Source organism: Globicephala melas, chromosome 1 (assembly GCF_963455315.2).
Source record: "Globicephala melas chromosome 1, mGloMel1.2, whole genome shotgun sequence".
Classification (NCBI taxonomy): Eukaryota; Metazoa; Chordata; class Mammalia; order Artiodactyla; family Delphinidae; genus Globicephala; species Globicephala melas.
This window is the reverse complement of record NC_083314.1, coordinates 165,123,596-165,141,368: the sequence shown is the minus strand read 5'-3', so window position 1 is coordinate 165,141,368 and position 17,773 is coordinate 165,123,596. Positions and strand designations below refer to the sequence as shown.

Genomic DNA, 17,773 nt, shown 5'->3' with positions numbered 1-17,773 from the left:
CTGTAGGTCATCGTAAAGCACCAAGCTGAGCTTCCTGTGCTACGCAGCTGCTTCCCACTAGCTAACTATTTTACATTCAGTAGTGTATATATGTCGATGCTACTCTCACTTCACCCCAGCTTCCCCCTCCCACCCCGTGTCCTCAAGTCCATTGTCTATGTCTACATCTTTATTCCTGCCCTGCAACTAGGTTCATCAGTACCATTTTTTAATTTTTAGATTCCATATATATGTGTTAGCATATGGTATTTGTTTTCTCTTTCTGACTTAGTTCACTCTGTATGACAGACTCTAGGTCCCTCCACCTCACTACAAATAACTCAATTTCGTTTCTTTTTATGGCTAAGTAACATTCCATTGTATATACGGCAGGCAGATTCTTAACCACTGTGCCACCAGGGAAGTCCCTGTCCTTGCCCATTTTCTAATTGGATTATTCACTTTATATTGTTGAGCTTTGAGAGCTCTTTACACATTCTGGATACTAGTCCTTTTTTGGGTATGTAGTTTATAAATGTTTTCCCCTGGCTTTTAGCTTGTCTTTTTATCCTCTTCACCTGAGCTTTCACAGAGCAACCATTTTTAATTTTGATGAGGGCCAATTTATCAAAATTTTCTTTTATGAATTGTGCTTTTGATGTCAAATTTAAGAACTCCTTGCCTAGCCCTAGATCCCCCAAATTTTCTCCTTTTAAAAAAAAAAAAGAAAGAAAAGTGTTATAGTTTTACATGCAAGTCCGTGATCCATTTTGAGTTAATTTTTGGATAAGCTACATGCTTAGGTCGAGGTTTATTTATTTTTTGCCAGTCAGTATTCTTAAGTGTTTTAAAAAGCTGATCCGGGAACCATCTAAAATAGTTTAATGCCATATTTAGAGAGACCCTTGGGTGTTGGGTAAGAGTATTCCAGTGGAAGTTACTTTCTAGCTGAGGGATCTGAGTCAGGTTACTTAACCTCCCCAAGCTTTAGTCCCCTTGTTTTATAACATGGGAATGATGATAATCCTTACCGTACAGGGTTAGTGTGAAGATTCATTCAACACATGTTTATTGAGTGCCTATTATGTGTCACATACTGTTTAGTTGCTAGGGATATAAGACTGCGACCAAGACAGACAAAAGCCACTAGTGAGTGAGTTCCTCGTGCCAGAGCTCTGCATGGAACTCACATTCTGGCGGAGGAGACAGTAAACAAGTGAAATATACGGATGATCAGATGATGACCAGGGCTGTGAAGGTTAAAGCGGGAAGGGGGATGGGGTGTGGGGGCAGGAGAATTGTCATTTCAAAAAGGCTCAGGGATCGTTTTGCTGAGAAGGTGACATTTGAGCAGAGACCTGAAGGAGGTGAGGGACAGTGCCACGCAGGAAGCTGGAGGAATTGCTGGGGGAAGGGGCATTCCAGGCAGACGTAATAGCAAGGAAGTCTGTATAGCGTGCTTGGCATGTGTGAGGAGCAGCAAGGAGACCAGTAGAACTGTGGTCTAGTGACTGAGGGGGAGCTGGCAGGAGAGAAGGTCAGAGTCATGCTGGGGATGTGGGACTCAGAGCCATTTTACGCTGGGTGGGCTGGGGAGCCATTGCGGGTTTGGAGAGCAGGAATGACATCACTTACTATGTTTAAAAGGATCACTTTGGTCCTTTTGTGGAGAATAGATTCCAGGAGGGCAAGGGGACCAGAGGAGAGACCAGTGAGGAGGCTACTGCAACAATTCAGCTGGGACATGGTGGAGGCTGGGAGCTGGGAGGAAGTAGTGGTGGTGGTGGTGAAAAGTGGTTTATTTTCTGGGTTTGTTTTGAAGGTAGAGCTAACTGCATTTGTTCATGGATTGGATGTGCAGTGGGAGAAGGAAATAGAAGTTAAGGATGGCTCCAAGGTGTTTTGCTTGAGCAGCAAGAAGGATGGAGTTATCATTTACTGCGAGGGAGCAGACTGCGGGAGGAGCAGGTGTAGTAGACGGGGTGCCATAGATAAGGAGTTCTGTGCTGGAAATGTTGACTTTGAGATGCCTATTAGACGTTCAAGTGGAGATACCTATCAGGTGGATGGATTTACGAGTATGGAGTTCAGGGAAGAGGTTCGGGCTGCAGATATAAATTTGAAAGTCATCAGTATAGATATGCTATAGATGGTATTTACATCCATGACACAGGATGAGATCTCTTATCATGGTGGTTCTCAATTGGGGGATGATTTTGTCTCCCAGGAGACATCTGCAGGGTCTGGAGACATATTGGTTGTAACAACGGGGGGTGGGGTGCTAATGGCATCTAAGGGGTAGAGGAAGCCAGAGAAGCTGATAAACATCCTACAGTGTATAAACAGCCTCTTCAACAAAGAATTATCTAGTCCGAAACGTCAATAATGCTGAGGTTGAGAACCCCTGATTTAGTCCTTAGATTTTAGGGAATAAGTGTAGGTGGAAAAGAGAAAAGCAGTGAAGCCTGAACCGTGGGACCCTCCAGTGTTTTGGGTTAAATGCAGGTGATGGCATGCAAATGCATTAAATGCCTGTGAAGTATAGTGCCTAACACACAGTAAGCACTCAGTAAATGACAACTATTGTTGCTATGGTGTTTTTAACTCTTCAAAGCCAGTTCTGGTCAGGTACTTAGAATAAAAGAAATCAGAGCTGGGGATCCACAGAGAATCTCTCTTCTACGTTCCTTAATGTACAGATGAAACCCAGAGAGAGGAAGGCACTTGCCTGTGATCATACAGTGGGTTAAGAACCCATGTTTCATGGTGACAGCTGTTGTTCGTTCCCATTTCACAGATGAGAAAACTGAGATGTAGTCACTTGCCCAAATCTACGCAGTGAGTCTGTAGCAGAGTCAGAACCAAAGTTGGAATGTCCTGCCTTCCAGTCTAGTGTTTGAAACTACCACCACCGTCACGACCACACCATCAGGAACAGCGACAGCAGATGCCATTGTGGGCTGAGTGCCCACTTTGTGCCAGCACTGCTAAACACTTTACACAGGCTGGCCGGGACGGGACCTGGGGCAGGGACCAAGCAGACAGGATCCGGACAGCTCACCCTGCCTTCTCTTCGTTGGCATCACCACCCCTCCTTGCTTAGACGCCTTGGCCCATAGTTGTTTTGCTGTTGGCCAGCTGTGTTGTCATCTCCCTGTTCCCCATGAAACTCTGCTCCCACAATATTATTTAATGTAAAAACAATAATATAGCGTCAGTAGAAGGCATTCAAAAGAAATCACTCTAAGTCTCACCATCGCAGCCCAACAGCTGTTTTAGTTTTCCTGCCTTCTTCAAATCTCTGCCCACATGCCTACAGTAGACGTTTCACACCCTTGTCATTGGGATGTAGGAAGCATTCTGTATTCTGCTTCCTTTTCTTGGTGGTGTTACATGTGTTATGTTGTTTATAATTATGTTTATTGGCTGTAGGAGTCCACTGAGTGTCTCCATATGGCTGGGCTATTTGTCTCTAGATTCCTGTTATTGTGAATAATACCATATTGAAAAATTTAGTGCTTATCGTGCTTTCTTTCCTCCTTGAGTTATTTCTTTGAGATAAGTAGTCAGGGGTGGTTTAAGAAAGGACTTTGACATATATTGCTTTAAAAATGGTCGCACTAATTTATACTGTTACTATAAAGGGTGCTGCTGTATATAAGGGTGTATTTCACCCTTAGAGTGCACATATTAATTAATCAACTACTATAAGTTAGACCATCTCATGTAACTCTCACACTTGCTTTTCAAAGTAGGTGTTACTGTATCTCCATTTTTTAGTCAAGGAACTTGATGTTCAAAAGGGGGTTAAATCACTTGCCTGAAGTCACAGAACTAATGAGAGGTGGAGATGATAGGATTTGAACTCTGGAGCACCCGACCCCACTCCAAAGCCCCTTCCTCAAGAAACAGACTGTTGCAGGGTTATTGAATCCTCCTTAACATCATTAAAATCAACACATTTTGGCCTAATTTAACAGATGTTAACTGTTAGCCTTCTTGTTTTAATGTGCATTTTGACCTTTGATCTCTGAGTAGCCTACAGCCATATGGAATTTAGAGAGACGGGGCTTTGAGGTCCCCAAGTTCTGTTTTGCCAGTGTGTGCTGGCAGCTGAAGAGAGCGTGTCTGGGTGCCAGATGGTTTTTGGAAACACAGAGAGACTCATGAATTCACACCCCTCAATCAACATATCAGCCTTTAGTCAACAAACTATTTGAGCCCCTGGATCTGCCCAGATTTGTTCAGGGTGGGGAGAGAAAGAAATGTGAGCTTTCTTTTCAAAGACCCCTTCTTCTAGCGAGGCGGATGGGGGCTAACGCAGCTGTTGGAGAATGAGATACCCAAGCACGAGGGTGAAAGTTTCATCCTCCAAGTTAGAGGTTACCATTTTGTGCCCTGCAAAGTGGTTTTAAGAAACCTGAGTAGGTTGCCAGTATTTAAAAATCTGGAGATTTCACACACACAAATCGGAATTTCTGGCTTCTCTTAAGAAATGGGAGGATCTGGCAACCCTGAGCCTGTAGTCCTGCATGGCGATATCTCCTGGAACTGAGTGGCAGCTGCCCCTTTTGGATGGGACACTTACAGTCTTGTTGGTCATGGTCCCAACCCAGCCTGTGTTACCGGTTTATATTTAACGTTTCATGTCCTTCTCTAAATGCTGCCAGATGGTGAAGGAAGCAGTACACTTTGGCCAAACCTGGAAGGATGGCAAAGAATGTGGAGCAGGTGTTCCCGGGGGTGGGGATGGTGTGAGCAGAGCTGCAGGGAAACGAGATCCACTCTCACTAGTGCAAATAAAGCCATGGTCCTTGGCTTTAGTAGACATAGACATAGACATAGACACTGACATAGACATACACACTTTGGGACAGGACACATCGGGCAGCCAGGACCAGAGCCAGAAAGTCAAGGAATAAAGCAAGGATCTCTGAACAAGATGGCAGAGTGAGCACTCACCAAATCCTCCCACTCCTGTCCAAACACATAAGAACGATGGGTTAAAACAAAACTATATAGAAAACCATTAGGAAAATCTCTGTGCGCCAGGAACGGGAGAGAAAACACAAGTGTGGTAAGTGGGCTTGCAGCCAGCAACCCTCAGGTTGCAGTGAGCAGGGAGCCAACCCTTTAACGTTTTTGTCGGGTGGGGATCGGGTCTGCCTCGTTTGTGGGGAGAAGAGAGCCAGGCTCTCTGTAAGAAGTCAAGAGGTGGGCCTTGCTCTTAGCATGTGCTGAAATCTCTTCTTGGTGGTCTGATGTATGACTGGAGACTGCCACTTGCCTGTGGTCCAGGGAAGGAAGGAAAGCTCCTGGGCGGAAACAGACTTGCATTGTGCTGTCCTTGGGACCAGTGTCTAAAGCTGTGCCACCTGCCCAGGCGTTCCCAGGTAAAAAGCAGCCTGATGTTTCTCTTTGCATCATTTTTGTAAAGAGCATCCTGAGCAAATTAATCGTATAAAGATGATAACAGGGTCATACTTAATGATCTTAAGAGGGCAAGCAGTAGTGCTTTCTTTCCTGTTCATTAAGGTGTGTCCTGAGGTCCTCTAACTGGGGAAACTTTGCAGGTGTCACAGAACCTGCACAGTCAGGGGGCAAGAGAGAAGAGGATCATTAGTAATCTTGGCTTCTTCCATCATTTTATAGATGAGGAAACTGAGGCCCAGAGATTTGCTTAGGATCACACAGCTGGTCAATGCAGATGCAGGATGGGTCTGAGCCCCCTGGGCTCCATCCTGGCTTTGCTTCAGAAGCCTTGATTTCTTTACTTATAAAATGAGGATAACTTTCTGGTTTTATGGAATCATCAAGAGGCTGTAAAGCAGAGTAATATACACCTCTCTTGTGTTGGGGTAGCTGCCTCTCCAGAGGCATTGGTGTGATTTATTTTTATTTTTTGGACAGTGAATTCCTCATGGGGAGGCAGGGTAGTGGTGGTTAAGAGTGTGGATTCTGAAGCCAGCCTGTCCAGGTTTGGATCCCAGCTTTACCACTTACTGTCTGTGCGACTGTGGGCAAGTTACGTATCTCTCCTGTGTGCCTCCATTTCTACATGTGTGTAACAGGGCTAATAATTGCACCTGTCTATTGGATTACAGAGAGGATTGAATGAGATAAAGCATTTTAAAGCCTCTGAACAATGCCTAGCACATACAAAGCCTCTAATAAATGTTAACAGCCATTATCATCATCATCATCATCATTATCATCATCTAACAGATTGTATTTCCCTTTTTGCTTTGGCAGCCAGGAAACTCACCACCTAATTTGAATCTTATCTTTAGCTCCACATAGAACCTAATGACATGCATTTCTATTTTTCTAACATTCTCTGGCATTATTTAACTATTTGCCTCTCATTTCCCCCATCATCCTGACTTCTCTATACTATTGTATCGTATATATTACTATAAGCTGTTTTAGAACAAGTTTGGAATTAATAAATTAAGGAAAATACAGCAGTTGGTTGATTCAGACTGTCTTGACGTCCTCCAGCACGATCTTGAAATAGGAGGTGAACTGTACTATTAAAAAAAATTATAGCTAAAATTTTCGAGGGCCTGTTGTGTATTAGCCATTATTGCATGCTTTGCATGTATTACCTTAAACCTCACAGCCATCCTATGAGGTAGGGCCTATTATTCCATTTTGCAGTTGAGAAAAGTAAAGCTCAGAGAGGTGAAGCAGCTTAGCCAGTGGTTGCCAGCTGCAAGTGGCAGAGCCAGGATTCAGATGCGGCCCCGCCTGACTCCAAACACACTTTTACTCACTGTTTGCTCTTCTAGGGGGTCTCTTGGACTCTTGGGGGCAAAGGAAGGTTGATATCAGTCAGCTGAATGATGTTTTCTCTCCCATCTACTCTTCTTTTCCCATTTCTCCTACCTTTTCTCTCTGCTTCCTGGGTTGCCCAGAGCCCATGAGGGCCCCCAAAGGCCTGGCTTTTGCTGAGATCCAGGCCCGCCAGCTGACCCTGCAGTGGGAACCACTGGGCTACAACGTGACACGTTGCCACACCTACACTGTGTCCCTGTGCTATCACTACACCCTGGGCAGCAGCCACAACCAGACCATCCGGGAATGTGTGAAGATAGAGCGGGGTGTCAGCCACTACACCATCAAGAACCTACTGCCCTACCGGAACGTCCACGTGCGGCTCATCCTCACTAACCCCGAGGGGCGCAAGGAGGGCAAGGAGGTCACGTTCCAGACGGATGAGGATGGTAAGAGGCCCCCTTATTCCCAGTGTCCTCAGTGCCTCCCACAGACGCTGCATGTCTGAGACTGAAATTGCTATAGGAAATTATTTGCTTAGGATTAAACCGACTGTATAACAGTAAAGTAATGATACTGATATCTGTTCCCCTGAAGACTTTGGGTTAAGATGGTATATTTCTTCCTTAATTGTTTGAGAACATTTAGCAATGAAGTCATTTGGGCCTGGAGTTTTCTTTGTGGCAGGGTTTTTTGATAGTAGTTTTAATTTTCAAAACAGATATTGGAATATTCAGGTTTTCTACTCTTGTATCAGTTTTGGTATACTGCGTTTTTAAGGAGTTTGATCATTTCACCTAAACTGTCAAATTTCTTGCCACAAAGTTGGTTATAATACTATTTTTTTTTTTTTTTTTTTGCGGTACGCGGGCCTCTCACTGTTGTGGCCTCTCCTGTTGTGGAGCACAGGCTCTGGACACGCAGGCTCAGCGGCCATGGCTCATGGGCCCAGCCGCTCTGCGGCATGTGGGATCCTCCTGGACTGGGGCACGAACCCGCGTCCCCTGCATTGGCAGGCGGACTCTCAACCACTGCGCCACCAGGGAAGCCCTATAATACTATCTTATTATATTTATTGAACATCGGTAGGATCTATAGTGCTATTCCCTTTTTCATTCCTGATATTGGTAATTTGTGTCTTCTCTCTTATTCTCATGTTTCTCATGGTAAGGGTGTATAAATTTTATTAATCTTCCCGAAGAGCCAACTTTTGGCCTAGTTTCTTTTCTTTCTTTCTTTTTTTTTTTTTAAATTTGTTTATTTTATTTATGTGTTTTTTGACTGCGTTGGGTCTTCATTGCTGTGCGCGGGCTTTCTCTAGTTGGAGCGAGCAGGGGCTACTCTTCGTTGTGGTTCATGGGCCTCTCATTGCGGTGGCCTCTCTTGTTGTGGAGCACAGGCTCTAGGCTCTCCGTCTCTAGAGCGCAGGCTCAGCAGTTGTGGCACACGGGCTCAGTTGCTTCCACGGCATGTGGGATATTCCCGGACCACGGCTCAAACCCGTGACCCCTGCATTGGCAGGCGGATTCTTAACCACTGCGCCACCGGAGAAGCCCCTAGTTTATTTTCTTTATTGAATATTTTCTATTCTTTATTGCTTTCTTTTAAAAAAATACTTTCTTTGGATTTGATCGGCTTTTCTTTTACCTTGTTTTTTTTTTTTTTTTTTTTTTTTTGCGTTATGCGGGCCTCTCACTGTTGTGGCCTCTCCCATTGCGGAGCACAGGCTCCAGACGCGCAGGCTCAGCGGCCATGGCTCACGGGCCTAGCCGCTCCGCAGCATGTGGGATCTTCCCAGACCGGGGCGCAAACCCGTGTCCCCTGCATCGGCAGGCGGACTCTCAACCACTGTGCCACCAGGGAAGCCCTCTTTTAGCTTTTTGAGATAGAAACTTATTAGATCATTGATTTTGAGCATTTCTTTATTTCTAATATATACATGTAAAGCTACAAAATTCCCTCTAGGCCCTGCTTTAGCTGCATCCCACAGGTTCTGATATATCCTATCTTCAGTATCATTCAGTTTAAAATATTTTCTAATTTCTGTTATGATTTCTTCTTTGACCCAAGAGTTATTTAGAATACATTGCTTAATTTCTAAGCAATTGGGATTTTTCGAATTATCTTTTTGTTATTGATTTTTAGCTTACTTCCACTATGGTCAGAGTATATACTCTAGTTTTGGTCTTTTGAAGTTTGATCCTTGCTTTATGGCCTGACATATGGTTAAATTTTGATAAATGTTCCATATCTACTTGAAAAAAATAGGTGTTCTGTCCTTGTTGGGTGCAATGTTCTACTTATGTCAAGCTAATATTTATTAAGCAGTTACTATATGTCAAGCACTATTCTGAATGCTTTTCATGTATTAGTGCATATGATCCTCATGGCAACCCTATTTGGTTATTTTCTATTACCATTCCCATTTTACAGATGAGGGCACATAGCTGGTAGATGGGTAGCAGAGCTGGGTTTCAAACCTGGCCATCTGTTTGAGAGTTGTTTTTCTTAACAGCTACACTCTAATGCCAGCAAAAGCGTTCTCCAGATTGCTGTAAAATCCCAGGTAACCCCAAGCTCCTTGGTTAATAGTTTTTTGTTTTGTTTTGTTTTTTGCTTCCTCACATATGCAGTTTTCTGTTCTTCACAGCAGCATCCCAGATATAAAATTCAACTCCTTCCTTGATTTCCAGAAAACCCCACTCACTTGAGGCAACGTGTATCCTCTGTGCCCTGCACTGATATGCTGAGGATTTGCTGGGGATGGGAGTGAGGACTAGAGGAGTTTACCCTGAATCACTGCAAATGTAGGAAAGGAAGAACAACTTTTTTCTTCTACTCATGTTAGGTTCATTGGTTGGGGCCTTGTAAATTAGATGGAGAAAAGACAGATTAACAAGAGAAAAACAAACAGGAGTTTATTTTTATTTATTTATCTTATTAAAAAGTTTTAAATTGAGGTATAATTGATTTACAATATTGTGTTAGTTTCAGGTGTACAGCAAAGTGATTCAGATATAAGATATATATATACATATACATACTTTTTCGGATTATTTTCCATTCTAGGAAATAGTAGTTTATGAACACATGCATCACCCATAACAGGGGAGTACTCAGTGATGAGTAACTCAAAGGGGTGGTGAGAACTGGGACTTATATAGTGTCCTAACAAAAGAACAATGAATTTTTAGAGAAGTGACAAGACAAAGGAAAAGGGCTTTGAGCTTCTAGGGGCAGCAAATTAGGGGAAGTCAAATATATGGGGAAACTAATGGTAGTCTTGAAAGTTTTTTAGGTAGATTCCTCCAGGCTGATAAGGGTCTAGTTTTCTCAGTGATTAACTTCTGTCCTTTCTGGTAGAGAGGGGAAGGGGGCACCTTTACAAATTTATGTCCTACTTTTAGGCAAATAGGGGGAGGGCAGAGAATTTTTTCTCATGTATGCTCCTACATTGCCTTCTCAATTCAGCTCAAAATCATCCTTATACCAAGTGGCATATTTTGGGTAGCATATACTGATACGCTTCTTAAGTAACCTCAAACTGAATATCAGACTGCTCCATTCTTAAAATCTGTTGACCTTTCCCCTCCCCCCGGCTAGGTACGTTGTTGTGGCTGCTTCACACCCCCTCCCCCAACCCTGGCCAGGCCTCACTTGGGTTACTTGGTTTTCTTTCTTCTTTCTCTATCCCTCTTCTCCTCCCTCCCTCTGATAACTGCTCATTATTTAATATTTTTTACTTTTCACTGAAGTATTAGTATCATACTTACGGGAAGCGTGCTTATCTTAAGTGGTCAGTTCAAAGCATTCTCAAAGATGGTACACATCAGGATAACCACACCCAGACCAAGAAAAATCATTACCAGCAGCCCAGAAGCCCCCCTTTATGCACCCTCCCCCTCACAACCTTCCAAAGGTAAGCATTATCCTGACCTGTAATGCCACAGATGAATTTCTGCTTGGTTTTGAACATTACATCAGTGGGATCATACAGTGTGTACTCTTTTTATGACTGGCTTCTTCCTCTCAGCTTTATGCTTGAGCGATTCAGCCACGTTGTGTGTACAGTGCTAGAGAATTCTTTCTCAATGCTGAACGGTCCATTATGTGAATATGCCACATTTATTTTTCTTATTTACTATTGTTGGGCATTTGGGTTGTTTTCAACTATTTTAAATTGTGCTGCAAATAAAATTCTTGTAGATTTCTTGTTTTTTGGTAGATATATACACATTTCTGATGGGTTTATGCCTAGGAGTAGAATGGCTAGGTTATAGGATATGTGTTCATAATAAGTAGATATATCCAGTTTTCCCAAGTGGTTGTATCAATTTATACTCCCACTAGCAGTGTGTGAACATTTCGGTTGCTCTGCGTCCTCACCAACACTTGGAATTGTCTTTTTCCGTTTATCGTTTTGGTGGGTGGATAGTGGTGTTGCCTTGTTAACTGTTCATTTTAACACAAGGCACTTGAGCTGTCCCTGATTGTTATCTGGGTTTCTGCTTTCCCCTATCTTAGGAGTTCAGCTTCCCCACAACATTTTATCAAGGTGTTTTCCCAAACAAAGGCCGTTCTCTTCCTAGAAGAAATTCCTTGAGCCTGCTGTTAAGATGATACCTTAAAACAAAACAAAACAAAAACAAAACCATACCTGAAAGGGCTTCTGCTGAAATGTTGACAGTATTTATCTCTGGGTGATGGAACTGTAGGTGCCATTAATTTTCTTTATGCCTATTTTGATTTTCTACATTGAACATATTGTTTGTGTAATTAGTAATTTTTAGACAAGAAAACAGCTCCACCCATAATCCTGCCACTCTAATGCGGCTGTTTTCATTTTTCTGGCAAATGTCTATATTTTCTGAAAACCACTCAACTGGAACAAAGTAGGAGCATTCATTCTTCTCTGCCAGATGCATCCTGCACAGTGGCCAAAGTGCCAGCTGCCCCTTTCAAGTGCTCGGGCATAGGCGGAACCATACGAGATGCTGATATTTATTTGCCTTGGGGCCTTATGTACATCACAACATTTAATTCTGGTGAGGGAGGTGTTATTATCATCCCCATTTCACAGATGAGGAAGCTGAGGCTTAGAGAGGCTGAGTGGTCCAAGCATTCCAGCTAGGAAATAGCAAAGCTGGAATCTGAACTCAGGGATCTGGTTCCAAAGCTTGCTTTTCCCTGCCCCATGTCGCCTTTCCCTTGCAGTGCCTGGCGGGATTGCGGCTGAGTCCCTGACCTTCACTCCGCTGGAGGACATGATCTTCCTCAAGTGGGAGGAGCCCCAGGAGCCCAATGGCCTCATCACTCAGTATGAGGTGGGTTTGGACCCTATTACAGCTGGGGCCCCTGGTGCAAGGTGGGCCCACAGGTTGGAGAGGGAAGTGTATGGGGCGGAGGAACACAGGTGATGATCGGGATTCCTTCCACTGTGGCTGTGGTCTGTGCCCCATGTGTTATGGGGACAGAGGCCCTGAAGGCAGAAGAGAGAGGCGAAGGTGCCCAGAGGCCTGGACTAAGGGGCATCCACGGTCCCCCCACCAAGCTTCTCCCCTTTGTCCAACCTTATCCCTAGCTCACCTGAACCATGATGGGTGGGAGGCTATGGGACTAGTAATGCCTTTCCCCATCCCTGTGCCCGCCTACCTGCCCATCCTGCCCCCAGATCAGCTACCAGAGCATCGAGTCGTCAGACCCGGCGGTGAATGTGCCGGGCCCACGGCGTACCATCTCCAAGCTCCGCAATGAGACCTACCACGTCTTCTCCAACCTGCACCCGGGCACCACCTACCTGTTCTCCGTGCGGGCGCGCACGGGCAAAGGCTTCGGCCAGGCGGCGCTCACCGAGATCACCACCAATATCTCAGGTGAGCCCCGCCTGACCCGCCCTGGCCCCTTTGGAGGAGGCAGAGTCTTAGGGTTCCATGGGTAGGGGGTGAGGCTTCCTGGGGGTGGTGATGGAGGGCTCCTGCTGAGATAAATGTACCATTTAGAGGTTGAGGTCAGGGGTCAGGGAGGATTAAACCAGAGGAGTCTAGAGACTATGATGGGTGGAATCCAAGGGCTGAGGTCAGGGGTCAGGGAAGCTCAGGTCAGAGGGAATAAGGAGGCGAAGGCTGAAGGGGAAGAGATCTGAGGACAGGGGTCAAGGAGGCTGGAGGCCTGACCTTCCTGGTCCAGTGGCCGGGCTCTGTGCTTATGTCCTGTCCCCTTCCCCAGCTCCCAGCTTTGATTATGCCGACATGCCGTCACCGCTGGGGGAGTCTGAGAACACCATCACCGTGCTGCTGAGGCCGGCGCAGGGCCGCGGGGCGCCCATCAGGTGGGGATGCCTGCATGGAGGGGCGGGGGGTCAGGGCCATAGGGAAGAGGCCCCTCGTCTGACCCAGAGTCCCCACCCAGGCCAGCTCACCCTTGTCCTTCCTCAGTCTCACACTAAGGGTTCAGAGTGTCAGGAGGAGGACATTCTGTGATCCCGGGCAGGCAGGACGCCTGCAGCCACTCCCCTCTGAGGCCGCAGGGTGCCTGGTGGTGACTGTCATGAGATCTGTGGACAACATCCAGCCTGGAGAGGGGACTGTTCAGGCCTCTCCAGAGGGCCTCCTTCTGACACCTTGGAGAAGTGAACTCTGGGGGCCTTATTTTTCCCAGTATTTTCCCTGGAGGATCCCATCCAGGGAGACACAGAGATGGGCTTTCTGGAAGGCTAGTGCAGCCAGCCAGATGGGGCCATCTCTCTGGAGTGGCCAAGAGCTTGGCCTCCTCACTTCTTTGCAGAGAAAGCTGATGCCATAGTGGCTGTTTCTGTTGGGGAGAAGGTGCTGGAGACAAGATGTGTGTGTGTGTGTGTGTGTGTGCGCGCGCGCGTGTGTGCACGTGTAGTGAAGACACGTGACGTGTGTGTGATGTGTGAGTGTGTATGTGAAAGAGAGTGAGCGTGTTTGTGGAATGTGTGCACATACTTCCTGTCAGCCAGACATCGTGTTAGGGAATTTACCTGCATGAGTCATGTTATCCTCGTGGCAGCCTGTGGAGTGGGTATTAGTACCCTTATTTTACATATCAGGAAACAGGCTCAGAGAGCCTGAATAATGAGCCCCATGGCCACAGAGCTGGTAAACGATAGCGCTGGGATTTGGAAGCCAGGTTTGTCTGCAAAGCCTGTACCTTTCCTTGAAGTCACAGAGCCTCCCTGCCCCTCTGGTCCACCTCCTCCTACCATAAAGTTTCATGCACTGGGAGAGGGTGACAGCCTGTATTTGGGCATGGGAGTGTCCTCTTAAGCCCCCCAAGAAGGCAGTGGGTTTCCCAGGTGCCCTTGACACCCCCTCATTTCCTCACTCCTCCCCCCCTTCCACTCTTTTCTCCTGCTTTGGCTCCCCTGTATTTGCCACTGCAAAGCCTGCCCTGGGCTGATTCCCAGACCCCAGGAAAAAGTCTGGGCATCTCAGGGGCATTTGGCATTTTGCAGGAGCCTCAGGGCCCTGTTGCCTCTGAATCTGGGAGGAGTTGGGAAACCAGCATCACCTTCTCCTTTCCTTTTCCCTTGGGGGATCCTGTGAGCAGGCCTGGTCGGCGTCTCTCAGGGATGATGATGGCAGGGCTGGGTCTGGGCGAGGGGTGGACCATGTGCGGGGGAGAGGCCTGATGGCTGTGCAACCTCGGGCACATCCCTTCACCCCTCTGAGCCTCCCGTAGGTGCATCTTGGGGATCATCCCGGATCAAGATGTGCTTTGTCCATGGCTAATGGTGGGACTTCGGGCCAGGAGAGGCCTCACATCAGCCTGGGAAATGGAGGGTTGAGAAGGGCCTGGGCTGGTTAGTGATGGAATGAACCTGTCTGGCCCAAATCCCAGGCTGCTGGGGTGATTCCCTCCCAACTTGGAAGCTCAAAAGAAATAGCTGGAGAGCAAGGAAAAGGCATTTCTGTTTTGCCAGAGTGCAGGCTGTCAGTATGGGGTATCCCGTGCCAAGACGTGACCGAGGCCGGGACTGGAAATATTTAAATTTGTCAGCATTCATTTATTTACTCTTGGCTCTGTTCCACAGAGGATTTGGAGGAGTTCACAGCAAGGCCATTCAGTAAAGTGATGAAAATAAATAGAAACACACAAGTCGGGATCAGGAGACACAAATCAGAGGGAATACAGACCAGGGAACACAGATCAGCCATCAGGACCGGGAGATGGCAGGCTCAGAGTTGCAGTCTCGAGGCTGCCTCCGGGTTGGGAGGGTACTCGAGATGTAGGGTTAGTGTGACCTCGTTTGCCTGCTAAGTGACCAGCTCCCCCACTGGAGGGCAGTTCCAGGAAGCCTACATCCCCCAAGTGCCCGGCACAGGGCCCCATGTCTGAGCTTAGTAAACACTTTCTGGATGAGTGAATGCATCATGTCTTACTCGAATTTATTGTGGCCTAGAGGGACCTGTCGGGAACCTGGTTGGAGCCTGAGGCTTGGGGTTCCCAGGCCCTGGAGGACTCATTGAGGAGTCAGGGTGGGGCTTTAGGGCTTGGTTCCCTTAAGCAGGGCTCACATTCTTTCAGCCTTAGTTACAGTAATAACAGCTGACAGGCACTGGCTGCTTGCTAAACTTGCCTCCTTCCTCACCTCTACCTTATGTAACAGTCCTGTAATCACTCCCATTTTACAGAGGAGGAAACTGAGGCCCAGGGAGCTTAAGTGACTTGCCCAGCTAGTAAGAGGCAGAGCTGAGATGAGCCCTCTCCTGGGCCTGACCCCAAAGCCCACGCCCTTAGCCACCAGATGGCTCTCCCTGTTCTCTGGCAACCGTGACCACTGCGCTTCCCCCCCCCATGGCCAGTGTGTACCAGGTTATTGTGGAGGAGGAGCGGCCGCGGAGACTCCGGCGGGAGCCAGGCGGCCAGGACTGCTTCCCAGTGCCGCTGACCTTCGATGCGGCGCTGGCCCGAGGCCTGGTGCACTACTTCGGGGCCGAACTGGCGGCCAGCAGTCTGCCTGAGGCCATGCCCTTCACCGTGGGTGACAACCATACCTATCGTGGCTTCTGGAACCCACCGCTTGAACCCAGGAAGGCCTACCTCATCTACTTCCAGGCAACAAGCCACCTGAAGGGGGTGAGGGGCCGGCCGGGGTGGTGGCGGGGCCGGCTGGGGGGCAGGATTGGCGACACCTTGGAGCAGGCTGCTACAGAGGCCAGAGACCCACCCCCACCAGGCCCTACCCCCGTCCTGATCCCGCCCCCGCTGATGAGCCTTGCCCTCCGATAGCTCCTCCCACTCCCAGCCCCGCCCACTCACCTGAGCCCCTCCCTCCTAACCCCAGCCAGCTTCTCTCCAGCAGTACCCCCTTCTTGAACCGTTTTTCCCCAGACTCTTTTCTATCCAAGCTCCCAGCCTGGTCCCTGCTGCCCCCTGAGGCCCTGGTCTTCTATCTCAGGCTCCTCTCTCTCCAGAGGGGGTCCATCTCAGGTTCCCACTTTCAGCAGACCTTGAGGAGGCCTGGGACCCGCCTCCTCCCTGAAGCCCCGCCCTTATCCAGGCTCCTCCCTCCTCGGGTCGCTCCTTCCCAGGCCGCCCCCCTCCTAAGCAGACCCTTGGATCTAGGCCCCACCCTCATTTCTGAGCGCCTCCCCCAACCAGCCCTCTTCCCATGCTGTTTCTTTCTGTTTCCACCCATCTCATCCCCCTTTCCTAAGGCATTACCCTATTGCAGGCTCCTTCCCTCTTGGCCCCTCCCTGCCTGATTCCCCCCAGACCCTCTTGCCAGGTCGGGTGTCTTTAGTAACAGTCCACGCCAGAAAAGCCCTGACCAGGCCCAAGACACGCTGTCTAAGATTCCCTCTGGGGAGGGTCAGGTCTTGACTTCAGCGGTGCTGAGACCCCCATCTGTGCCTCCAGGAGACCCGGCTGAATTGCATCCGCATTGCCAGGAAAGGTAAGTCCCCCTGGGTTCAGTCCTTCAGTAGCGGGTTTCTTACTTGCTGGGCTCTGGGGAGGTGGACCCTGGGTTCCCAGGCCTGTGGGAGCAGAGGAGGGTGGTCCGGCAGGCTTGGGGGTCAGGAACCATCTCCCTTTCTTGCTCCCTATGTGCCCCACCTCAAGGTCTCCTTCTTCCAGACTGGGCAGTAGGGACAAACCCTCATCCTGCCATGGTCACAGAAGGGGCCTTGGCAGGGGGCTGGAGGAGGGTGAGCCATTATGGTCGGGCCACGGGGGTGGTGGGTACTGGACACTGAGGTCTGTATCTTCCCCCTTTCCTATGGTGGGGAGAAGTGGGGACAGCGTGGACCCTGTGGTGTAGGGATTGTCCCTGCTCCCAGATGGGGAATGTGGTTGGTTCCCCATCCTGAGATGCCCTAACCATGCCCTGGGTACATAGTTCTCTCCCCCCATTGCCTCCCAGGAGGGCAAAAAGGTGGGGTCTGAAGGCCCCACACATCCTCCATCTCCCGTCCACTGAAGGACGGGGAGGATTTGAGGAGGCAGAGAGGTGAAGGGAGCTAATATCCCTGATAGGGGCACAGGGCACGTAAAGCCTCTGCCACGGGAATGCGGAAGGTGTGAGGGATGATGAGGAGATGGGTTTGATTGAAAGGTGGGACATGTGCTGAGGATGAGGGGCAGATGTTTATTCCTTGGGGCTTAAGGTGGTCCTGATCTCCCCTCTGATCCTTTGTTCTGCTTTGTTCTTCCCAGCTGCCTGCAAGGAAAGCAAACAGCCCCTGGAGGTGTCCCAGAGGTCGGAGGAGATGGGGCTCATCCTGGGCATCTGTGCAGGGGGACTTGCCGTCCTCATCCTCCTCCTGGGGGCCATTATTATTATCATCCGAAAGGGGTGAGTGAGGCCGGTGCCCTGGCCCACCCTAGGCTTCTCTCCGTCAGAGGCCTGGTGAGCAGAGAGGAGGCTGGGGGCTGGTCAGGCAGTCGCCTGGCGGGTGTGTGGAGGGCTGCCAGCCTGGGCATCAGGCCTGTGGATGGACCCAAGCCGGGTTGGGGGAAGCCCGAGACTCTGCAAATGGAGCTGCCCTAG

General features: G+C 48.4%; 1 protein-coding gene across 8 annotated transcripts in view; it reads left to right on the top strand.

Annotated features, from left to right (window-relative positions):
* PTPRU (protein tyrosine phosphatase receptor type U) overlaps nt 1–17,773 on the top strand; it is an 83,687-nt gene that overhangs the window by 27,409 nt on the left and 38,505 nt on the right. For all 8 annotated transcript variants that reach the window (XM_030871870.2, XM_060308906.1, XM_060308947.1 and 5 more), the window contains 7 exons: nt 6,897–7,205; nt 11,971–12,080; nt 12,428–12,629; nt 12,982–13,084; nt 15,585–15,858; nt 16,642–16,678; nt 17,440–17,578. In XM_030871870.2, coding sequence (XP_030727730.1) covers nt 6,897–7,205; nt 11,971–12,080; nt 12,428–12,629; nt 12,982–13,084; nt 15,585–15,858; nt 16,642–16,678; nt 17,440–17,578 — 1,174 coding nt within the window. The remainder of the gene's footprint in view (nt 1–6,896; nt 7,206–11,970; nt 12,081–12,427; nt 12,630–12,981; nt 13,085–15,584; nt 15,859–16,641; nt 16,679–17,439; nt 17,579–17,773) is intronic.